Source organism: Hetaerina americana, unplaced genomic scaffold, assembly GCF_022747635.1.
Source record: "Hetaerina americana unplaced genomic scaffold, ioHetAmer1.1.p SCAF_10, whole genome shotgun sequence".
Taxonomy (NCBI): domain Eukaryota; kingdom Metazoa; phylum Arthropoda; class Insecta; order Odonata; family Calopterygidae; genus Hetaerina; species Hetaerina americana.
The window spans coordinates 34,541,737-34,553,761 of record NW_027286070.1 but is presented as its reverse complement, the minus strand read 5'-3'; the positions used below and the strand labels follow the sequence as shown (position 1 = coordinate 34,553,761).

The 12,025-nt window shown below is 32.8% G+C and overlaps 1 protein-coding gene across 7 annotated transcripts in view; it reads left to right on the top strand.

The window, feature by feature from the left end:
- Window positions 1-11,895, top strand: part of kst (spectrin beta chain, non-erythrocytic 5 kst) — a 218,465-nt gene extending 206,570 nt beyond the window's left edge. For 2 of the 7 annotated variants that reach the window (XM_071598510.1, XM_071598507.1), the window contains 3 exons: window positions 2,114-2,299; window positions 2,744-2,781; window positions 10,449-11,895. In XM_071598510.1, coding sequence (XP_071454611.1) covers window positions 2,114-2,299; window positions 2,744-2,781; window positions 10,449-10,766 — 542 coding nt within the window. In that variant the 3' untranslated portion in view covers window positions 10,767-11,895. The remainder of the gene's footprint in view (window positions 1-2,113; window positions 2,300-2,743; window positions 2,782-10,448) is intronic. The other 5 variants (XM_071598509.1, XM_071598508.1, XM_071598512.1 and 2 more) reach the window with 5 other exon arrangements.
- The last annotated feature ends 130 nt before the right edge of the window (window positions 11,896-12,025 follow it).

Genomic DNA, 12,025 nt, shown 5'->3' with positions numbered 1-12,025 from the left:
GTGGTTTGTTTTTTTTTTTTAGATATTTCAAATAATGTATTTCAGTTTTTATTCTCATATTATGTATTATTTTTATAGCTTTTCTAATTGGTGAAGTGATTTTCAATATGTGTATGAGAGTGGTATGAAAAGGAAATGCAAAATGAGAACTACACAATTTATGGGATTGGGACTTCATTTTGGACCCATTGTCTAAATTTTGCTTGCAGCTCGGTTTTCAAATGGTTTATAATGATGCAATTGTATTAGTTTGAACTTTTTTCAAATACTCAATGTGGATTATTCCTTGTGAATCCTAAAAAAAGGGTCCCCATAACCATCCCAGCCAAAGGAATGGTCTCTACCCTCTTTTGTGTAGACTTCCCGAAGGAAACCCATAGATTGGACTGGCCCTTGCTTTCAGACATGTATTGCTGAATCCATGCTTCATTCACAGTGATGAAGCAGTACAGATTGTACTGATATGGCTGCAAAGCAGTCTTAAAATGCGTGACATGATTTTCTGTTTGGTCAATTTTGTGGATAGGTTTCCTATGTACAAATTTTGATGTAAAATATTATCCATCCATTCACTCAAGGTGATTACAGCATGTGAAATCTCATGCACCTTCACTTTTCTATCATCTGCCACCATTTCATGGATTTTATCAATGATTTCCAGAGTAGTCTACTCAAAAGGGCATTCAGCACCATGTCTTTTGCTTCATGAACCAATTTCACTTTTATTAAAAAATGTTTGATCAACGCATGAAATTTCCTTCGTCGATTTTTTTTGGAAATTTGCTCAGTTCAGATGAATACTAATCAGGAGTAGTTGACCAATCCATCTGAAGCACACTCAGTATTTGTGTCTTCTATGAGATACTATTAAATGGTAATAACTTAAATACACACCAGTGGAGCCCTCTCTCAGACTTTGCATTATCTTTTCAAACTACCCTCACATGTATTAACCAATTGATTGTTATCAACTTTTGGATGCAGTTTTGTTTAGTTGTGTATATTATTGAACTAAAACTTGGGATCATGCCCTCAGAAAGAAAAGTGGAGAAAAAAGGTACCATCTTCACTCTTAAATTGCTAGAAAATCAACTCCTTAAGGCCAGGGTAACAAGGTTCATATATTCATCCTAAACAGTTCTTAATGAATATTTTGTATCATTTGAAATTCCCTTGTTTGTAGTTACATAAATGAGCTATCATTAAGGTCTTCAATGGAGGTGCTTGCTCTTGCTGAATGGAATTTGTACATATCCTTATTTGTTACTTATAAAGCAGCACAAAGGGCAATGAAATAACATATGAATTGGTAACAGTTTTCTTCTTGTTTGATATCATTTATAATTCTTTTTGACTTCATGACATGGTCTTGTTTTTAGATAAGCACCTCAAGATATAATCTGGTTTAATTTCATTAAATTAGACTGGATTGAAAAGTCAACAATCTTGGACAATTCCATCTTTTATTCAGTATACTTAAATGAATGTGCCATTTTAGTAATATTGGATTGTAAAATTTTATTATGTACATAATCTGATGCAAGTTGAGATTATTCTGGTGTATGCTCATTTGCTAAAATAATATAACATTCTTGTGAGGTAGGTAATATTTAAATGGTGGCAAGTTTTATTTGTTTTAAATAAAGGTGTGGCTTCTAATAGCATTCCTGAATAATATTGTGAGTGTGGTAATTTAGAATTTATAAATTTAATTGCCCACAGAAATCCATTGGATAAGATAGTGGCCCATGACTGAATTGTTATTATAAAATTTTCATCATAATGATAAAATCGAACAATCCTATTAACGCGCAAATATTTGTAAATTAACTGCTTATGTAGCTTGTGTGATTTTAAGTATTATTTTCCTGATAAATTTATAGCATCAGTTATGAATTGAGTTGATAATGCTATTTCAAGAATGATATTATAGTTCACTTGTATTATAGGCGTATACTTGGAGTTTCAAGGAATTTTCATTGAGGATAGAGTTGGCACATGATAAATGTAATGAAAGATAATTTTCTGTAATCTCAAAAAGAGGTGCAATATCCAAATCAGTTGTAGTTGTGGAGGAGATTTATTTGAAAATGACTGGTGTGTCGTGCAATAGCCGATATGCCACCGCCTTTACCTCCCACAGCTCCCCCGTTAAACCGATATCACAACATTGGTGGCAGCCATTCTGACAAGGTGGATGGGTCGTTCTCTCCAGGGAATCAATATCTTGGCAACCCTAATCAGCACCATCACCAACATATCTACCAGCAACAACTGCACTACCATCAACAGCACCAAGGTCAGGCCATTGACCAAGCATCAAGAAACATACCATAATAACAGGGGTGGTGGTGTGTGGCTACAAATGACTTTTATTGGTGCAGTTTGCATGCAAGAATTGTGATCATATTTAATCTAACATGATTACTTATAAGGTCCTTGAGTATCAAAATTCTTTATTATAAGCTTTTGTGTGGTAACTTCATATGTTGGTGTGGGACGTTGTTTGTGATGAATGTTCTTATTATAAGTTAAAAATCCAGCATGCTTTTTAGTGTAACATTTGGCTCTTGTCCATTTGAAGTTTTTCATTTATACACTTTTCTAAGGTGTGGTTAACTCGGCTAGATAACCATTTGTGTGGGAAATATTTCAAAAGGAATGCGGCTGTGATTAAAGTACTAACCCCTTTTCTTATTTGAACAGATATTGTGCTAATAATTATTGTTCTTTTTAATTACAGCATATTCTTCTGCAGGAATGCCACCCAGGCAGCAGCAGGTATGAATTATTTTAATGCCATATTTTCTTCTTAGAATAATGAGTTATACAGCAATGGGCCTCTTATTCTTCGTTTTTGGACGACAGGGGTGCTGAATTAGAAAATTCAATTTGCAGGTGTTCAGTTAGGATTTTGGCATCCTGAATTGTACTGGAAAATGATTTTATTGAATAATTTAAAATAAACTCTTCATTTAATTGAACCCTTGTCAATTCTGTAATTTAGTTTCCATTTCAAGAGAACACTTACGGCATGGTTGCTAATTCATTTATTTTTGGTACAAATCTATTTTCAGGCTTTAAAGGACACTTAAACCTTTAGCTTTTGCTCTAATAAATTATTTCCAGTATCATGAAATATTGCATTAAAATCAGGGCATATATTGTTTCCTAAGTCCTCAAATAATCTAATTCTAATCTTTGCTCAATTGCATACAAGGGTGAGCTGAATATGAAGAGAAGGGACAGATTAGTGGGATAAGACATTTTTAGGAACTAATGAAGAAGAAAGATAAAAGGGAATAACTTTGGGTGAAGATAAGGCAGATAGTTCATAGAAGCATAAACGAGTGTTAAAATCCGAAGATATTGACTTAATTCAGAAAAAAGTATCTATTAACTTAATTCAGAAACTTGACAAAGCTTTATAAGCAGCAAGTCTGATTAAATAATTTGATCAGTATTGGTGCAAGTAACGTCATTAAAAATGCTGCCCAAATAGTCTAATTTTCATTTCTTCTTGGTAATAAAATTTTTACTGATGTAAATATCTAAGCTATGCTATATATTAAGAGTAAAATACAATATGAACATTCTTTGATCCACTAAATATTTTAGATTGAATTTTTGTTAAATTTATCATAGATTTGTCAGTGGTTGATAAATTATAATATTATTGGTCTATTATTATATCATTAATGCCGTGCGATATTTATCAGAGCCATTTGACAAAATTTCATTGTAAAACAGACTACATTCCTTCATTTTCTCAACCCAAGTTTTAAGGTGTATCCTTTTTGGGATTATGTCTTGTGTGTTAGCCATTAATGACCCAATATTCATCAAGAATGTTTCTCATTTGCACACTTTTATTTTCCATTTTCCCATGTTGAGGGATACTCATTACATCAAGTATTTAGTTTTGAAATGGTGATTTGGAAGAAAAATATAGCTATAAATAGGTTGATATTTTATTTTTTATGTATATTATGTGTATGTGTATGAGTAATGTGCTTATGCTCAATCAATAGATTTTAGGAATTTTTATCGAGAAAAATCCAGGAATGCTTGAGAAGTATTCACCCATACATTCATGCATACTTCAGTATATTTTGGTGAAAATGACCTCATCTTTTGGTCACCTTCCATAATAAATGCTTCAAAATTGAGAGCCATCTAGGAAAAATTAAATTTAATTAATTTTGTAATGTATGAGAGTTCTGTGTAAATATGTTGATAAACCTGGCTATGGTAATGGAATACTTATATTTCAATCAGATAATGTTTTAAATCAAGAGAAGTGATTTGAAAGTAATTATTAGTGAATAGAGAGGAAATGAGGACCATAGTGTTTGTCTGGTTAGTTATCAAGTCAGATGCATTTGATTGTGGATCCTATGCTGGAAATACTATTTAGTAGACACAAAGAAGAAATTTTTTAAAATGCTTGCATTAGTATTAATTAATATTCAGAAATGCTGTTATTGCAACTCTTACCTGAAATATGATTACAGTTGACAATTAGTGCATTTTGAAGGGACCTGGGCCTCTGAATGTACTAAGTACTAAAACATTCAAATCAGGGTTGACCTATGTCAAGTTGTAATCCTAATGTGGGTAACATAATTAAAGGGTAGGCAATGTTTGACTAATGAACCATAAAGACTATAGCTGCTCATTTACCTATTATGGTTTACAAAAAGGGAGATAATCTCTTAATAAGTCCCTCTTGACAGAAGATGAGACTATTCACTTGAATATGAAGGGCAAGATCTGCAACAGAAACGTTTATCTACTTCTTCTGGCATAGGCTTCCACCACAGGCATAAAATAATTCTTTTGCCTTGTGTACAGTAAAGCCGATTGTGAAATCAGGTATTTTATTATTTCTTTGCAATAGAATGTGTGCATTCATGAAAATATAATTGTAATATTAATGGTGTGCATGTTTCAGTTTTCAGTATATGCTCTTACTTTGTTACCTGATCATTGCTCCTCATCATTGGGTATGGAAATTTACACGGTCGCTGGGCTTGACAACAAATTTTGCAATTCAAAATATTATAATTTATTTTTTATTGACTTTGGCCTTAAACAAATAGTTATTGTAATTTTAGTTGTAGGTAGTAGTTATTTCTAAATTATTTCCATTGAGTGAAAACAAAATTAGCTACTATCAATGCTGTTCTATAAATAAGATCCTGGATATTATTTTCATGGCATAGTGAAAAATAGTTTTTTGTAAAAATTAAAATAACCCGACATTAGCTTTATCAGCTATATTATAATATTTTTGATAATGTTCATATTGCATGCATTTTATGAAAAATAATGTGCTTTAAGAAATTATTTCGTGAAGTAAAAATATTTACATTTTTGAGGGCCTGCATTAAGTTTATTGTGACATCCTCTGGGTTATTTATAGGACAGCTCACCAAAAAACGTAAGCAATATATTGAAATCTTTATTGGTGTATTTTATTCCTGTTGCTACATTGAGTACTTCATGTGACATGTAATTAGAGATATAAGACAAGGTATTTGGGCACTGATGGGTTGAACACTAAGTGTATAACAATCATGAAATAGTTGCATAGACCCGCTTTGTATAGTGTAAAAAATGCATTTAGAATATATGGTGCAGTCATTTTGGTAACATCAGAAATGACCTCTTTTTGCAAATATATTTCCATTTGTGCTGCTAATTTAGATTCCTTCTACAGGCACTCCCACTTAAGCTATACAAAGCCCATTATAAAAATTACCTCTCATTTTTTAGTGATGAGCATCTGTGGTTAATTTCATTTTTGGCAAAGTGGCATCAGCTATAAGATAGCATTCTATTCTGAAATCATGTCAATTTTTACTATTAATGTAAAGAAAATAAATGGTCAATTTGCCTAAAATGATGCCACTTTCTCTTTCATATGGTTATTAATTGAAGCATAAATTTTTGCCTTTTCCAAGTGTACATGAAAACTGAAGTATTTCCTTTAAAAATCATCCTCAAAAATCAATTTAATTTATTAACAAAAAATAGAGTAATTATTTTTCAGGATGACTTGCATCGGTACCAACACAGCCATAGTGTCACCCTATGCATATAAATGTTCTATCCTATCCTCAGATAAATTGCCCTTGTTATTATTACCTTGTGCTCTTCATAGAATTTATTCAGGGAAATGTGATGAATTTTGAGAAAATAGTAATCATGCATATGATACTTATCACTCTGTGGTGTCAGTAGTTGTGTTGAAGCTGGCATCAGGTTGCTTGTAATTAAGGCTGAGCTAGCATGGGATTTGCTGAACATAAATGCTTTCTTGTTTATGCAATGCTTAAATCTTCTGGCTTATTCTTTCTATGTTATTCTCCTGTAGTAGCATAGCAAGGAAATGTGTTTGGGGGCCAACTCATGGATGGGGAAGTGTGAGACCAATTCCTCATTCTATACAAATTTCGTGATACATTTGAAAATGTTAATTTGTACATGTGCTACACTTGGTTCTAATAGTATGATCTCTAATTGAGAAACATCATTTCAAACGTATTATTTAAGATAATTTAGGATTTTTTTGAGGAAGGCATAATCAACCACTGCCTATAACATTGGCTACACCCTTGATCTATTATGGTAACAGAGGTTAGAGTAGGATGCTAATAGGTTTCAGTCAATTATCTTGATGACACTAGGCCTGTTTTTTCTGCAAAAATTTGGTTGGCTCTCATTTGTACATGTATTTGATGCTAATAATTTTTAAGGAAATGGATGTATACCAATCAATCCCGGGCTAAAATATCTAACTAGACGTATGCTTCTAAGTGATATCAACTGAAATACAATTAATTAATGCTTTATCATTAGCTGGCTATTTATCTATCTACCTAAAATGGGTTGAAGAAACTCTGCTTTGGTTATATGCTTTTGTAAAATTTTTATGGAAGAAATACCTGATTGCCTGTTGTAGGAATTGAGAAAATTTTAAGGCTGGCTATCTGTTTTTACAGGAATGTTAATCGATTTTCATCCTGTGTTATGCGTCATTAGTTAACATTTTTTGATGTGTAATATAAGGAGATTTCCCTTGTCAGGTATTTTGTCAATAATCAGAAACAGGTGAATAACTCATTTAGCTAGCTGGAATTCCCAGATTTTAAGTATATTAGGAAAAGGAAATTTGCTGTATATAATTTATTTTTACTTTAGAATAGTCTTTAAAGCTATTGTTTAGATAACATTATATTGTTGGCACTTAATATGGTATGATATATTTTTAGTTCAGTTTTATATTTGACTTAATGGAAAATGAAAGATATCAACAGATGATTGAAATACTACCTTGATCAAAAATTTCCCGGAATTTATTCAGAAAATTAAAAATACAAGTTTATTCATCTAAATCTATATTGTCCCCTTCAAAGTAATCCCCATCGACTGCAACACACTTATGCCAGCGCTTGATCCAATCCTCGAAACATTTTTTATATTCGGTTTTCGGTATGTCCATCAGTGCTTCCTGCGATTTTTCCATTACTTCCTCTCGGCTGCTAAAACGCGTTCCCCGTAATGGTTTTTTAACTCGATTGAACAGAAAGAAGTCACAGGGAGCCAAATCAGGTGAATTGGGTGGCTGTTGGATGGTATTTGTTGCATTTTTCGTCAAAAAATTACGAATAATGATAGCACTGTGCGACGGTGGTGCAAAATCCACGAGTTTTCTGCCCACATTTCTGGTCTCTTTCGGCGAATTGCTTCACGCAAACGTCTCATAACGCCCAAATAATACTCTTTGTTTACTGTCTGGCCTTCTGGCAAAAATTCATGATGCACTACACCGTTGTAATCCATGAAAACCGTCAGCATTGCCTTCTTTTTTGACTGAAAACGACGTGGTTTTTTTGGGCTCATTTGGTGAACGCCATTCACTTGCCTGATGTCTGGATTGCGTGTCGTACTCATAAACCCACGTCTCGTCTCCAGTAATGATCCTTTTGATGAATGTGGGATCGGATTCAGCCTCGCAAATCATGTCTTTTGCGACGTCAACACGGTCTCTTTTTTGCATGAAATTGAGGTCTTTTGGCACCAACTTTGCTGCTACACGACGGAAACCCAAATCATTAACCACAATGTCTTGGGCGGATCCATAGGCAATGTTCAAGTCCTCCGCTATTTCTCTGATGGTTAATTTGCGGTTATTGACCAACATTTCTTTTACTTTATCAATTTTTTCACCGACTTTCGATGTCGATGGTCTGCCACTGCGTTCATCATCTTCGATTGACTCACGACCACTTCTGAACCGCTCGTGCCACTGGTAAACGACCGTTTTTTTTAGAGAATCGATGCCGAAACGCTTCCAACATTTCCAACGTCCGTGCGCCACTAAATCCGTTTTTTACGCAAAATTTAATACAAGTTCGTTGTTGCAAATTTAAATCCATTTCTGAAATTGTAAAAAATCGCCAACACACACAGAGATAGATGTACTCTTGGCTACGTAACTTTTGCAAATGTCAAGTTATGACACTAAGATTTAAAGGGAATATCAACAGCAGATGTACCAATTTAACAAAAAAAACAGAACTCAAATCGGAACGATGGGAGCGCCACACGGTGGTTATTCCGGGAACTTTTTGATCAAGGTAGTACTTATGTGCAAGAATGAGTGTTATTATGAAAAATACCACTTTTCTGGTGTACACAATAATTCAGATCTTCTGAGTTTAATTTATCCTATGAAAAGGTTTTGAATGCTTAGCAAAAACGGTGAACATTTTCCTTTAACTCTGTAATTCTCTCATGGAATATAATGCTCTGGATTACACCAATGTGCTTACTTTTATCTTTTAGAGAAACTGATGGAAATTAGGGCAATGCAATAATTTTAAATATCTGTGCTTGATCAGAAATTTTGTTGAAGAATTTTAATAATGTTTTTAGACCACTGGCATGAAATGGCATTAAATTCATAGACTTTTGGATTTATTTAACCCTTTGACTAAAAATGTGGCCATGTCAGTTTTCACAGTTTGATATGTTCCGTCCATTTTGGAACCAAAATTGTTGATTTCCCATGTTTTTATTTCTGGAGAAATAGGCATTGCTAATTTTAAGAGGGAAGTGTAAAGAAAGTAGAAGAAATCATTGTTGAGTTGAATTGAATACTTAATGCTTTTCTTTGGAACTGTTCACTTACAGGAATGGCTTATTGAATCTGATCTAAATGAAATAATATTTCATACCCTTTCCAAATATTTCATTATACAGGCCCCTAAACGCCAAATATTCCTAAGTTTATGTAACTAAAAAGTCAAAAGATCAATGTTCCCAGTTGCACAGCTGATTTTATGCACTCACAGTTTGACATGAAAGAAACTTATTGTCAACTCGTGCACTTGTTGTAAAAATAAAGTGTGAGATCCATGTAATGTCACATTTCCTTTTGCTCCTCTACACCTCATGTCACACATTATTACATTTTGCCTTGGGTCTTTCTCCCACTTTGATTTTGATGCTATTTATTATCAACCCATTTTGGATTTTAACTACACAATGAGCATAATTACTTGAGATACTTGAACTTTTTGCAAAATTTATATGCTGGAAAAAATTCCATATCCTCATGAATGGGTTGGTATTCCATGGATTTTTCATGGTACCTATACACCCACATCTAATACATAAAAACTCACGAATCATAAAAACTCTGTTCTATATAATAATATTTTTAGGTCTTGATCTTATCAAGTAACAAGGTATTATTGCATAAAGTTAGCATAACAGGTGATTTACATTTCTCTGACTATATTTTACAATATTGGCTAAACTATTCAAATAATTATTATTTGACATAGTGTATTATTTCATATGTCAAGCTTACAGTATGATTAATTTAAATTGATAAATTTTATTATGCGCATAGAGGAAACCAGGTAATGTAAGACCAGTCAATAAACATTTTTATATATTTTCACTGATTTGAAGAATTGGGATGTATTTGCTTTCTGTCTTATACTTTTCAGTTCATAATGCCAAGTACATATCTTTTTGGTCTGCCTAAATGGCATAGGATATTTTAAACGCTGCATTAGATTTGCAGTATTTCTTAGTAGTCCATTTTTTTATTTTGGTCCAGTTAGTTGAAATATTTTGAAATAGTTAATATAATTTGAAAATAATGGAAAACATGAGGAAATAGCAGGGTTAAAGGTGGTTTGGTTATTATTACAAGCTTTAATATGATATTACTATAGCAATGAGAGAATTGTGAAGATGTTTGATCATACTCCAGGACAGTCACTTAGCACATGAGGAGGCTGTTTATTATTTCATTAAAATTATTCAACTTAAAAGAGGTTTAATTTTTGTATTTGTGGAAACTGCATTTTAGTATAAAGGTCATGCCGGTTTTAGGGAAAACTAAAGAGTGAATATATTTTCCTTAGCAGAAGCAGTACATGTCCCGCCATTCAGTGGGGCCAGAAGTCAGTGATGGGAGTATGGGCCATGTTGGTAGCAGTTCCACAATAGGTGGCTCTGCTGGGGGACGACCATCATCTCTTCCACCTTATGTAGCACCTCCACCAGCCATTCCTGGATCAATGGGTTCTCCGGAAGCTGTAACAAGGAGGCCTAGTGAGAGTTCTTCAGAGAGTGAATTTTCATCACCAGGTTCTATGAACCAAAGAAAAGATAAGGAAAATGATCGTAGGCCTACTGTGTTGAGTTACCTTTTCCGTAAAAAGAAAGGTACCCACCTATAAAAAAGACTGTTTATAGCTTAGATTGTTAAAATATATGTTTACTTTTTGTGAGTGTGGATTGTTTATTGTGTAGATGTTCTCATTGGATCTGCATGCACAAGATGCAAAAGCTGTCATGAGATAAAAATCGTGAAAAAGTTTCTTTGCCTCAAGTTCAGCAAAGTGGACTTGAAGGATTAAAAGTATAAAATGAAGACTTTGGTAAAGTCGTTTATAAAATAATAAATAATATATTTCCTGCTTACTGTGTGTGTCTGGTCGAAAAAATGGGATGTCTTAATGTGCTACTCAGCTGATTTAGCATAGTTAAATTATGAGTCATTTTTTACTGAAATAATGTAACAAAATACCTTTAATTTCTTTTAATTGTGGATAGCTGAGCCATATGGTCTTAATTTGCTAGCATAAAGTAATTCCTTCTTGATAAGCTTAAACTCAATGTATAAATAATCCATTTTCTTTATTCCATATGCCACAGTGTTATATAACCCATGTATATTTTAATGTTTTCTCATCTACCTTCAAAATGCATGGTTAATTTAAATGGTAAATATATCTACAAATCAAATGAGAAACATTCATTGTATTGCCAGTGAGAAAATTAAAGTGAGGTGGCTACTTATTTATGTACTGGATAACTATTGATTGGTTAAAATAATTTTAGCCATTTGCATCATTGGGTAAAAAACAGGCATTAGGGCATTACTTAATGGTAAATATTGTACATTATGCAAGTTGTTATTTTGTCAGATATAATTATCTAGTTTTAAAGAATGTATGTGCCAAGGTAATAGTGAGAAGAGTTTATATTCTTACTGTCCATAATTATTGAATGGGCTTTTTATCACAATACCCATCTTATATTAAAAACCAAAATATATGTGAAAATTACTTGTACAAAGCAAATGAATTATCATTGTATAAGCCATCAATTTTTGTGAAAAATTATGAATATCTGTTTGCTGAATTGTGATGATGTTACATAAAGAGTGCTTCATTGGTTTACTTATGGACCAAATACCTTATTAATGTTTGTATTCTCTCATTTGGATAGTAGTTGTGGAACTACTTGAAGTTATGTTGAGTTTTCCATATACAATTGTACATAAATAAAAATCATTCACAATGACTATTTTATTTATTTTCTCTTGCCATAAGTATGCATTTTCTCATATGTTGGATCGCTTACACCTTAAACTATACTTTCTGTGAACTTGTACTATTCTCCCTTGTGATCCTTTAAAACAACAAGTAATTGT